This window comes from Taudactylus pleione, unplaced genomic scaffold, assembly GCF_031769625.1.
Source record: "Taudactylus pleione unplaced genomic scaffold, aTauple2 ptg000010l, whole genome shotgun sequence".
Classification (NCBI taxonomy): Eukaryota; Metazoa; Chordata; class Amphibia; order Anura; family Myobatrachidae; genus Taudactylus; species Taudactylus pleione.
The window spans coordinates 7,081,268-7,095,396 of NW_028284413.1; the positions used below are offsets into that span (position 1 = coordinate 7,081,268).

Here is a 14,129-nt window from a genome sequence, read left to right on the forward strand (position 1 = left end):
ATTTATTAAATGCAATGCAAATGCTGTGCACAGCAAAACAACTAATAAAACAATGCAATCATGCAACGGTTCATTTCAATATGCAATGATTCTTTAAAACATTTGTGCACCAGGACAATATATACAACATTCAACATTAGTAAGCTTTATAAACCCTTATATAACGAATGAGGACAGTTCTAAACTAATTTATCTATGGGGCAATTCAAGAAACTTTCTTGAAAGCAATAGCTACTAAAACATAGTTATGGATCACAGCTTCTCTTTCAATCATATAGTAGCCTGTATTAAATATAATTATTTAGTTCTATCATAAATAAATGATATTAGTCTAAATATCTTGAGCAGGGAGAACTACTACTTTAAAAATTAATATACTAGCACGCCTGCTCTACCTATTGCAAACACCTCCGCTTATTATCTCAGTTAACACATACAAACTCCTTGAACAATTTGTTACTAAATTTATATGGTCCACAAGATAACATTGAATACACATCTATACATTTTATAAAAACCCATTCAAGAGGGGGGACTTGGGGATGTCAACTTTCTCAAACCATATAGTGTGAAACTCACTCAGTGCACCCTGCTGCACAAATATTACATTTGTTTGTTTAAGACTTTTGTCATAAATTAAAGACAGAAGTCTAAGGGGTCTATTTACTAAGCAGTGTTAGGAGACAGAGTGAAAAGTGATAAGTATGTGATAAGGTGCCAGCTAATCAGCTCCTAACTGTCATTTTTCAAACACAGCCTGTGAAATGGCAGTTGGGAGCTGATTGGCTGGCAGCTTATCACATACTTATCACTTTTAACTCTGTCTCATAACACTGCTTAGTAAATAGACCCCTTAATATCCTGAGTAGGTAGAATAACCATTTTAAATATGAATATACCACCACACAGCATCTAAATTTTCAGATACCTCCCCTTATGATCATAGGTAAACACCTTCAAACTTCATCAACGACAGTACTCACTACTAAACTTATATGGGCTGCAAGAAAATCAAGAATCTTCAGGATGGATGACATGAGGTGCCCAATGTTCTTGAACATTAGAGGTAGGCTAATCTCACTCAGTGCATCCTACTGCATTCAAATCCACAAAAACCTAGGTAAACATCAATATTCTTCTTTTTCTGAATGGATAAAAAGGGGCTGTTTAATTCTTCACTGCTTAAGCCCCCATACTGTATGATTTTTAACATAATTTGCAGTAATTCAATCAAGATTTGAGATTTGACTCTTTGCCACTATCACTATATTCAATTAAGCATTTTTACAATTTGGTACAAATATTTCACCCTGACCCCCTTTACTATCCCTTATCTATTTATATATGTAGTATCTATAGATAATAAACCTCCGACAGGGGGGATCATCTCTGCAGCTTGATTTTAAAACATAAACAGTCATACAATCTATGAATACATGACGTACAGTTTAGGAGCCCCTGGACCCAGATGCAAATTTGCACTGCACACCCTGCCACCATTACAGATATGTCTATGCTATGTATTAGGGGTGAGCGGGTTCGGATTTCTGAAATCCGAACCCCCCGAGCCCCCCCCGATCCGAGGCCGATCCGAGTCAGGCTCGACTTTTCCCGCCTGACTCGGATCTGAAATCGAGACAAAACGTCATCATCCCGCCTTCCGGATCTCGCGGGTTTTGTATCCTATATAAGGTAACCGCGTCGGTGACATTTTCTCACTTGGCTGTGGACAGTGAAGATGGAGGGTGGGAGTTAGGGCTGGCTGGGCTGTGTAGTGTAGTGCAGTGTAGTGTTGTGCTGTGCTGTGCTGCGCTGTGCTGTTGTTGTCCATAAGGGCTGTGTCCACTCCTCCAAAGACACTGTGCAGTGTCCCAGTCCTAAAGAGGTGCTGTAGTGTTGTCCAGGGGGTGCTCTGTCCATCAGGGGTGCTCCCCCCAAGTGCAAAAAAAATAAATATTTTTTCTGTGTTTGTGAATTGTGTGCGCAGTAGCCGCACGTGCATCAACAAAGTAGTGCCAAGCATGCACCTGTGTCATAAGTAAAGGGCCGACTGGCTTGACCATGAAAGGGTGCTGTAACCCCCAAAGTGCACTCCAAAAAAAATAAAAAAATATTTTCTGTGTTTGTGAATTGTGTGCACTGTGGCTGCACGTGCATCAACAAAGGAGCAGCGCCAAGCGTGAGCCTGTTTCCCACAAGTTAAGGGCCGGCTGGCTTGTCCATTAAAGGGTGCTGTAACCCCCAAAGTGCACTCCAAAAAAAAAATATATATATATTTTTTTGTGTTTGAGAATTGTATGCGCAGTAGCCGCACGTGCATCAACAAAGTAGCGCCAAGCGTGCGCCTGTGTCATAAGTAAAGGGCCTGTGTCATAAGTAAAGGGGCTTCTGGCTTGACCGTTAAAGGGTGCTGTAACTCCCAAAGTGCACTCCAAACCAAATAAAAAAAATATTTTCTGTGTTTGTGAATTGTGTGCACTGTGGCTGCACGTGCATCAACAAGCGTCTGTGTCCCATAAGTAAATTCCCCTTTTTTTTTCTGTCTTTGTGAATTGTGTGGGCTGTAGCTGCACCTCCATCCTCATAACAGCAGCGATAAGCGTGCTTCTGTCTGTTAAAGGGTGGTGTAACCCCAAAGTGCGCTCCACAAAGAATTAAAAATTCTTCTTTTTTTTCAGTCTTTGTGAATTGTGTGGGCTGTAGCTGCACCTGCATACTCAAAGCAGCAGGGACAAGCGTGCGTCTGTCTGTTAGAGGGTGGTGTAACCCCCAAAGTGCGCTCCAACAAAAATAAAACATTTTCTTCTGTGTTTGTGAATTGTCTGCACTGTACGTGCATCCTCAAAGCAGCAGCGCCAAGCGTGCATCTGTCGTTAAAGGGTGGTGTAACCCCCAAAGTGCACTCCAACAAAAATAAAATATTTTCTTCTGTGTTTGTGAATTGTGTGCACTGCACGTGCATCCTCAAAGCAGCAGCGTCAAGTGTGCGTCTGTCTGTGAAAGGGTGGTGTAACCCCCAAAGTGCACTCCAACAAAGAATAAAAAATTTTCTTCTGTGTTTGTGAATTGTCTGCATTGTACATGCATCCTCAAAGCAGCAGTGCCAAGCGTGCATCTGTCTGTTAAAGGGTGGTGTAACCCTCAAAGTGCGCTCCACAAAGAATAAAAAATTCTTCCATTTTTTTCTGTCTTTTTGAATTGTGTGCACTGTAGCTGCACGTGCATCAACAAAGGAGCAGTGCCAAGCATGCACCTGTGTCCCATAAGTAAAGAGCCGGCTGGCTCATTTCTTAAAGGGTGGTGTAACCCACAAAGTGCACTAGTCTCCAACAAAAATAAAAAATTATTTTCTGTGTTTGTGTGCACCTTAGCCGCACATATATATATAAATATAACATAAATGGAGGACCAAACTTTCTCCGATAAAACGAAAATAAAGAAGGATCAAGAACCACTTCCTCCTAGTGCTGAAGCTGCTGCCACCAGTCAAGACATAGACGATAACATGCCATCAACATCGTCTGCCAAAGCCGATGCCCAATGTCATAGTAGAGGGCACATACAATCCCAAATGACAAAGTTCAGGAAAATGACCTTAAAAAAAACATTTAAATCATCTGAAGAGAAAAGTAAACTTGCCAATATGCCATTTACGACACGGAGTGGCAAGGAACGGCTAAGCTCTTTCCCTATGTACATGACTAGTGGTTCAGCTTCACATGACGATGGAAGCCCTCCTCCAACTAAAAAAATCAAATGGGTTAAGCTGGGAAAAGCACCGCAAAGAACTGTGCATTCTAAGAAGATATCACAAATCCCCAAGGAGAGTCCAAGTGTGGTGGCGGTTGCGATGCCTGACCTTCCCAGCACTGGATGGGAAGAGGTGGCTTTTTCCACCATTTGCACACCCCCTGCAAGTGCTGAAAGGAGCACCCACAGTCCACTTGCTGATATGCAAAATGAAGATGTCACTGTTGAAGTACAACAGGATGAGGATACTGATGTAGCTGCCGCTGAGGAGGAAGTTGGCGAGGAGGATTCTGATGGTGATGTGGTTTGTTTAAATCAGGCTCTGGGAGAGACAGTTGTCCGAGGGATGAAAAAGCCCATCACGGTCATGCCTGGGCAGAAGACCAAACATTCCACCTCTTTGGTCTGGCAATATTTCTATCCAAATCCGGACAACAACTGTCTTGCCATATGTACCATATGTAAAGGTGAAATATTATTTTATGAAGTATTTTTTATACCACAGTACATTGAATTCACTGGAACCCCCCTTTACTTCCCATCTTATCTTATTCTATGGACAAAGAACTACGTCATGGGTAGAATATTTTATTATTTTTAACATACTGCTTAAAATTTAGAAAACATTTTAGTAATGAAGTAAACCATTATATAACTACTGAAGACAGGCATTATATTAATTTGGATTTGATTCATTTCAAGAAATTTTGTTTGTATAGCAATGGCTACTATAACATAGTATGGTCCAGAGATTTATTTTTAATCATATTGTAGCCATTTATGAAATATTGCTTATTTAGGACTGTTGTCATAAATAAATGTAGAAGTCTAAACATCTTAAGTATATAGAATTACCATTTTAAGTATGAATGTATCACCACACATGATCTTATTATTTCAAACACATCCCCTTATAATCACAGATAACACCTTCAAACTCCATTAACAACTAGCTAATAAATTGATATAATCTGCAAGAAAACCTACAATCTGCATATGCCTTATAGAACCAGTTTAGTAGGATTGACATGGGGTTCCCAATGTTTTTAAACAAAATGGTTGACTAATCTCATTCACTGCAACCTACTGTATTCAATCCCCAACATAAGAACTTAGGAAGACATCAAGACTGATGCAACTATTCTGCTATGGCTTAATTCCCCACATAGAAAAGTGAGATGAGACATCAACTTAACTCCCTTTTTCTCAACTATCTAGTTATAATTGCTAAGGTAATGCCTAAGTCCCAGGATTTAGTTCATCACTTATGACCTCATTGTGGAATAACCAAAAATTTCTACAGGCCTAAATCCACCCATTTTCTCTGCATGGACTTGAGGTGGTGTTCAATTGTTCACAGTTCTAGCCCCGTGCAATATTTTCCATCATTTGTGCATATTTAATCATGATTTCAGATTTTTGTTCTTTCCCACCATCACTATATACAATGTAAATATTTTTTATGCCACAGTACTTTGAATTCACTGGAACCCCCCTTTACTTCTCATCTTATCTTATTCTATGGACAAGGAACTACCTCCTGGGGGATCACCTCTACCCCTTTATTTTAGATCATGAACAATCTTATAAGGATACACATGAGCTGAGCTGGAGGAGGACATGGGGAGATTTTTGATGATAAAGATTGCTAGAAAATATGAATTAATCTCTGTAACATCTTCATTTGTTTTAGAATCATGAAGAATGCCCTGAATATCTATTATCACTGGTACCTTGTCTATAAGACACTCAACTCTATACAGTATTTCTAAGTAGCTCCCAATAATGCTAGCTATCATCATAAGGACATTATATTGTATGTTTGGTGACATTATTCAAACATCATATATTTACCTTATAATAGAATATGATTGATTTTTAATACATCAACTTACCACTTCCCATAGATACTTACTTGTATAATTGGCTACTACTGCACTATCCCCTTTTACTCCTCCTCCAACAAGAGCAGACACCAGGAATGTGTAATAATTCCCAGGGAGAAGATTCTGAACTGTAGTAAATGTTGTGTACACTGTTGCACTGAATGTTGAATTTCCCAAGATTTCTATGATATAGGAACTTGCATATCCATAAGGTGGCAGCCAGATCAGAGATACAGAAGTGGTGGTGATATTCTCTGCTGTTAGGTCCTTCACTTTTTCAGGTACTATTTGAAAAAATAGGAGCAATATCTTACAATAGTACATGCTGTACACTTTAATCTTGGCACATTTTAAAATGGGCAACAAGGGCCTTTATTAAGATATTCAAAAGATTAGTGCTTTTCACATTTTCTATAATACATATTTTTTACCTATATGCTCATACAGGTATGGACCAGAATGGTAACCTTAAAATAAATAAGGAAATAAGTGAAAACATTATCTCCCCTGTTCGTTGTCAGTGGTCCCAAACATTAAATATCTTTGTACTGTATATTTAGTCATAGAGCAGCTGCACCTACTTCACTTTCATGCAAACACTTTAACAAAGCAGACCAGAGTTTCTATTTTTCTAGACTCAATCCTATCCACCATCATTTGCAGCCATTTTTACTGTTTGGGTTAGCTGACAAAAAGGGGTGGGATAGAAAATAGAAACAGCACTGCCCATTTTTGGGATGTACTACATTGCTGTCAATCTAGTGGGTTAACAGGTAGAAGAATATTTTATTATTTTTTACATACTGCTTAAAATTTAGAAAACATTTTAGTATTGAAGTAAACCATTATATAACTACTGAGGACAGGCTTTAGATTAATTTGGCTTTGATTCATTTCAAGACATTTTGTTTTTATGGCAATGGCTACTATAACATAGTATGGACCAGAAATTTATTTTTAATCATATTGTAGCCTTTTATGAAATATTGCTTTATTTATGACAGTTGTCATAAATAAATGTAGAAGTCTAAACATCTTAAGTATATAGAATTACCATTTTAAGTATGAATGTATCACCACACATGATCTTATTATTTCAAACACATCCCCTTATAATCACAGATAACACCTTCAAACTCCATTAACAACTAGCTAATAAATTGATATAATCTGCAAGAAAACCTACAATCTGCATATGCCTTATAGAACCAGTTTAGTAGGATTGACATGGGGTTCCCAATGTTTTTAAACAAAATGGTTGACTAATCTCATTCACTGCAACCTACTGTATTCAATCCCCAACATAAGAACTTAGGAAGACATCAAGACTGATGCAACTATTCTGCTATGGCTTAATTCCCCACATAGAAAAGTGAGATGAGACATCAACTTAACTCCCTTTTTCTCAACTATCTAGTTATAATTGCTAAGGTAATGCCTAAGTCCCAGGATTTAGTTAATCACTTATGACCTCATTGTGGAATAAGCAAAAATTTTTACAGGCCTAAATCCACCCATTTTCTCTGCATGGACTTGAGGTGGTGTTCAATTGTTCACAGTTCTAGCCCCGTGCAATATTTTCCATCATTTGTGGATATTTAATCATGATTTCAGATTTTTGTTCTTTCCCACCATCACTATATACAATGTAAATATTTTTTATGCCACAGTACTTTGAATTCACTGGAACCCCCCTTTTCTTCCCATCTTATCTTATTCTATGGACAAGGAACTACCTCCTGGGGGATCACCTCTACCCCTTTATTTTAGATCATGAACAATCTTATAAGGATACACATGAGCTGAGCTGGAGGAGGACATGGGGAGATTTTTGATGATAAAGATTGCTAGAAAATATGAATTAATCTCTGTAACATCTTCATTTGTTTTAGAATCATGAAGAATGCCCTGAATATCTATTATCACTGGTACCTTGTCTATAAGACACTCAACTCTATACAGTATTTCTAAGCAGCTCCCAATAAAGCTAGCTATCGTCATAAGGACATTATATTGTATGTTTGGTGACATTATTCAAACATCATATATTTACCTTATAATAGAATATGAATGATTTTTAATACATCATCTTACCACTTCCCATAGATACTTACTTGTATAATTGGCTACTAATGCACTATCCCCTTTTACTCCTCCTCCTCCAACAAGAGCAGACACCAGGAATGTGTAATAATTCCCAGGGAGAAGATTCTGAACTGTAGTAAATGTTGTGTACACTGTTGCACTGAATGTTGAATTTCCCAAGATTTCTATGATATAGGAACTTGAATATCCATTAGGTGGCAGCCAGATCAGAGATACAGAAGTGGTGGTGATCTTCTCTGCTGTTAGGTCCTTCACTTTTTCAGGTACTATTTGAAAACATAGGAGCAATATCTTACAATAGCACATGCTGTACACTTTAATCTTGGCACATTTTAAAATGTGCAACAAGGGCCTTTATTAAGATATTCAAAAGATTAGTGCTTTTCACATTTTCTATAATACCTATTTTTTACCTATATGCTCATACAGGTATGGACCAGAATGGTAACCTTAAAATAAATAAGGAAATAAGTGAAAACATTATCTCCCCTGTACGTTGTCAGTGGTCCCAAACATTAAATATCTTTGTACTGTATATTTAGTCATAGAGCAGCTGCACCTACTTCACTTTCATGCAAACACTTTAACAAAGCAGACCAGAGTTTCTATTGTTCTAGACTCAATCCTATCCACCATCATTTGCAGCCATTTTTACTGTTTGGGTTAGCTGACAAAAAGGGGTGGGATAGAAAATAGAAACAGCACTGCCCATTTTTTGGATGTACTACATTGCTGTCAATCTAGTGGGTTAACAGGTAGAAGAATATTTTATTATTTTTAACATACTGCTTAAAATTTAGAAAACATTTTAGTAATGAAGTAAACCATTATATAACTACTGAGGACAGACTTTAGATTAATTTGGCTTTGATTCATTTCAAGACATTTTGTTTTTATGGCAATGGCTACTATCACATAGTATGGTCCAGAGATTTATTTTTAATCATATTGTAGCCTTTATGAAATATTGTTTTATTTATGACTGTTGTCATAAATAAATGTAGAAGTCTAAACATCTTAAGTAGATATAATTACCATTTTAAGTATGAATGTATCATCACACATGATCTTATTATTTCAAACACATCCGCTTATGATCACAGATAACACCTTCAAACTCCATTAACAACTAGCTAATAAATTTACATAATCCCCAAGAAAACCTACAATCTGCATATGCCTTATAGAACCAGTTTAGGAGGAGTGACATGGGGTTCCCAATGTTTTTAAACAAAATGGTTGACTAATCTCATTCAGTGCAACCTACTGCAATCAATCCCAAACATAAGAACTTAGGAAGACATCAAGACTGATGCAACTATTCTGCTATGGCTTAATTCCCCACATAGAAAAATGAGATGAGACATCAACTTAACTCCCTTTTTCTCAACTATCTAGTTATAATTGCTAAGGTAATGCCTAAGTCCAAGGATTTAGTTCATCACTTATGACCTCATTGTGGAATAACCAAAAAATTTTACAGGCCTAAATCCACCCATTTTCTCTGCTTGGACTTGAGGTGGTGTTCAATTGTTCACAGTTCTAGCCCCGTGCAATATTTTCCATCATTTGTGGATATTTAATCATGATTTCAGATTTTTGTTCTTTCCCACCATCACTATATAGAATGTAAATATTTTTTATGCCACAGTACATTGAATTCACTGGAACCCCCCTTTACTTCCCATCTTATCTTATTCTATGGACAAGGAACTACCTCCTGGGGGATCACCTCTACCCCTTTATTTTAGATCATGAACAATCTTTTAAGGATACACATGAGCTGAGCTGGAGGAGGACATGGGGAGATTTTTGATCATAAAGATTGCTAGAAAATATGAATTAATCTCTGTAACATCTTCATTTGTTTTAGAATCATGAAGAATGCCCTGAATATCTATTATCACTGGTACCTTGTCTATAAGACTCTGAACTCTATACAGTATTTCTAAGTAGCTCCCAATAATGCTAGCTATTGTCATAAGGACATTATATTGTATGTTTGGTGACATTATTCAAACATCATATATTTACCTTATAATAGAATATGAATGATTTTTAATACATCATCTTACCACTTCCCATAGATACTTACTTGTATAATTGGCTACTAATGCACTATCCCCTTTTACTCCTCCTCCAACAAGAGCAGACACCAGGAATGTGTAATAATTCCCAGGGAGAAGATTCTGAACTGTAGCAAATGTTGTGTACACTGTTGCACTGAATGTTGAATTTCCCAAGATTTCTATGATATAGGAACTTGCATATCCATCAGGTGGCAGCCAGATCAGAGATACAGAAGTGGTGGTGATATTCTCTGCTGTTAGGTCCTTCACTTTTTCAGGTACTATTTGAAAACATAGGAGCAATATCTTACAATAGCACATGCTGTACACTTTAATCTTGGAACATTTTAAAATGGGCAACAAGGGCCTTTATTAAGATATTCAAAAGATTAGTGCTTTTCACATTTTCTATAATACCTATTTTTACCTATATGCTCATACAGGTATGGACCAGAATGGTAACCTTAAAATAAATAAGGAAATAAGTGAAAACATTATCTCCCCTGTTCGTTGTCAGTGGTCCCAAACATTAAATATCTTTGTACTGTATATTTAGTCATAGAGCAGCTGCACCTACTTCACTTTTATGCAAACACTTTAACAAAGCAGACCAGAGTTTCTATTGTTCTAGACTCAATCCTATCCACCATCATTTGCAGCCATTTTTATTGTTTGGGTTAGCTGACAAAAAGGGGTGGGATAGAAAATAGAAACAGCACTGCCCATTTTTGGGATGTACTACATTGCTGTCAATCTAGTGGGTTAACAGGTAGAAGAATATTTTATTATTTTTAACATACTGCTTAAAATTTAGAAAACATTTTAGTAATGAAGTAAACCGTTATATAACTACTGAGGACAGGCCTTAGATTAATTTGGCTTTGATTCATTTCAAGACATTTTGTTTTTATAGCAATGGCTACTATAACATAGTATGGTCCAGAGATTTATTTATAATCGTATTGCAGCCATTTATGAAATATTGTTTTATTTAGGACTGTTGTCATAAATAAATGTAGAAGTCTAAACATCTTAAGTAGATATAATTACCATTTTAAGTATGAATGTATCACCACACATGATCTTATTATTTCAAACACATCCCCTTATAATCACAGATAACACCTTCAAACTCCATTAACAACTAGCTAATAAATTAATATAATCTGCAAGAAAACCTACAATCTGCATATGCCTTATAGAACCAGTTTAGTAGGATTGACATGGGGTTCCCAATGTTTTTAAACAAAATGGTTGACTAATCTCATTCAGTGCAACCTACTGCATTCAATCCCCAACATAAGAACTTAGGAAGACATCAAGACTGATTCAACTATTCTGCTATGGCTTAATTCCCCACATAGAAAAGTGAGATGAGACATCAACTTAACTCCCTTTTTCTCAACTATCTAGTTATAATTGCTAAGGTAATGCCTAAATCCCAGGATTTAGTTCATCACTTATGACCGCATTGTGGAATAACCAAAAAATGTTTACAGGCCTAAATCCACCCATTTTCTCTGCATGGACTTGAGGTGGTGTTCAATTGTTCACAGTTCTAGCCCCGTGCAATATTTTCCATCATTTGTGCATATTTAATCATGATTTCAGATTTTTGTTCTTTCCCACCATCACTATATACAATGTAAATATTTTTTATGCCACAGTACTTTGAATTCACTGGAACCCCCCTTTACTTCTCATCTTATCTTATTCTATGGACAAGGAACTACCTCCTGGGGGATCACCTCTACCCCTTTATTTTAGATCATGAACAATCTTATAAGGATACACATGAGCTGAGCTGGAGGAGGACATGGGGAGATTTTTGATGATAAAGATTGCTAGAAAATATGAATTAATCTCTGTAACATCTTCATTTGTTTTAGAATCATGAAGAATGCCCTGAATATCTATTATCACTGGTACCTTGTCTATAAGACACTCAACTCTATACAGTATTTCTAAGTAGCTCCCAATAATGCTAGCTATCATCATAAGGACATTATATTGTATGTTTGGTGACATTATTCAAACATCATATATTTACCTTATAATAGAATATGATTGATTTTTAATACATCAACTTACCACTTCCCATAGATACTTACTTGTATAATTGGCTACTACTGCACTATCCCCTTTTACTCCTCCTCCAACAAGAGCAGACACCAGGAATGTGTAATAATTCCCAGGGAGAAGATTCTGAACTGTAGTAAATGTTGTGTACACTGTTGCACTGAATGTTGAATTTCCCAAGATTTCTATGATATAGGAACTTGCATATCCATAAGGTGGCAGCCAGATCAGAGATACAGAAGTGGTGGTGATATTCTCTGCTGTTAGGTCCTTCACTTTTTCAGGTACTATTTGAAAAAATAGGAGCAATATCTTACAATAGTACATGCTGTACACTTTAATCTTGGCACATTTTAAAATGGGCAACAAGGGCCTTTATTAAGATATTCAAAAGATTAGTGCTTTTCACATTTTCTATAATACATATTTTTTACCTATATGCTCATACAGGTATGGACCAGAATGGTAACCTTAAAATAAATAAGGAAATAAGTGAAAACATTATCTCCCCTGTTCGTTGTCAGTGGTCCCAAACATTAAATATCTTTGTACTGTATATTTAGTCATAGAGATGCTGCACCTACTTCACTTTCATGCAAACACTTTAACAAAGCAGACCAGAGTTTCTATTTTTCTAGACTCAATCCTATCCACCATCATTTGCAGCCATTTTTACTGTTTGGGTTAGCTGACAAAAAGGGGTGGGATAGAAAATAGAAACAGCACTGCCCATTTTTTGGATGTACTACATTGCTGTCAATCTAGTGGGTTAACAGGTAGAAGAATATTTTATTATTTGTTAACATACTGCTTAAAATTTAGAAAACATTTTAGTAATGAAGTAAACCATTATATAACTACTGAGGACAGACTTTAGATTAATTTGGCTTTGATTCATTTCAAGACATTTTGTTTTTATGGCAATGGCTACTATCACATAGTATGGTCCAGAGATTTATTTTTAATCATATTGTAGCCTTTATGAAATATTGTTTTATTTATGACTGTTGTCATAAATAAATGTAGAAGTCTAAACATCTTAAGTAGATATAATTACCATTTTAAGTATGAATGTATCATCACACATGATCTTATTATTTCAAACACATCCGCTTATGATCACAGATAACACCTTCAAACTCCATTAACAACTAGCTAATAAATTTACATAATCCCCAAGAAAACCTACAATCTGCATATGCCTTTTAGAACCAGTTTAGGAGGAGTGACATGGGGTTCCCAATGTTTTTAAACAAAATGGTTGACTAATCTCATTCAGTGCAACCTACTGCAATCAATCCCAAACATAAGAACTTAGGAAGACATCAAGACTGATGCAACTATTCTGCTATGGCTTAATTCCCCACATAGAAAAATGAGATGAGACATCAACTTAACTCCCTTTTTCTCAACTATCTAGTTATAATTGCTAAGGTAATGCCTAAGTCCAAGGATTTAGTTCATCACTTATGACCTCATTGTGGAATAACCAAAAAATTTTACAGGCCTAAATCCACCCATTTTCTCTGCTTGGACTTGAGGTGGTGTTCAATTGTTCACAGTTCTAGCCCCGTGCAATATTTTCCATCATTTGTGGATATTTAATCATGATTTCAGATTTTTGTTCTTTCCCACCATCACTATATAGAATGTAAATATTTTTTATGCCACAGTACATTGAATTCACTGGAACCCCCCTTTACTTCCCATCTTATCTTATTCTATGGACAAGGAACTACCTCCTGGGGGATCACCTCTACCCCTTTATTTTAGATCATGAACAATCTTTTAAGGATACACATGAGCTGAGCTGGAGGAGGACATGGGGAGATTTTTGATCATAAAGATTGCTAGAAAATATGAATTAATCTCTGTAACATCTTCATTTGTTTTAGAATCATGAAGAATGCCCTGAATATCTATTATCACTGGTACCTTGTCTATAAGACTCTGAACTCTATACAGTATTTCTAAGTAGCTCCCAATAATGCTAGCTATTGTCATAAGGACATTATATTGTATGTTTGGTGACATTATTCAAACATCATATATTTACCTTATAATAGAATATGATTGATTTTTAATACATCAACTTACCACTTCCCATAGATACTTACTTGTATAATTGGCTACTACTGCACTATCCCCTTTTACTCCTCCTCCAACAAGAGCAGACACCAGGAATGTGTAATAATTCCCAGGGAGAAGATTCTGAACTGTAGTAAATGTTGTGTACACT

General features: G+C 36.4%; 1 protein-coding gene across 1 annotated transcript in view; it reads right to left on the bottom strand.

Annotated features, from left to right (window-relative positions):
- Positions 1-205: 205 nt before the first annotated feature.
- LOC148542667 (receptor-type tyrosine-protein phosphatase eta-like) overlaps positions 206-14,129 on the bottom strand; it is a 190,887-nt gene continuing 176,963 nt past the window's right edge. The window contains exon 9 of the mRNA XM_088467628.1: positions 206-282. Coding sequence (XP_088323754.1) covers positions 206-282 — 77 coding nt within the window. The remainder of the gene's footprint in view (positions 283-14,129) is intronic.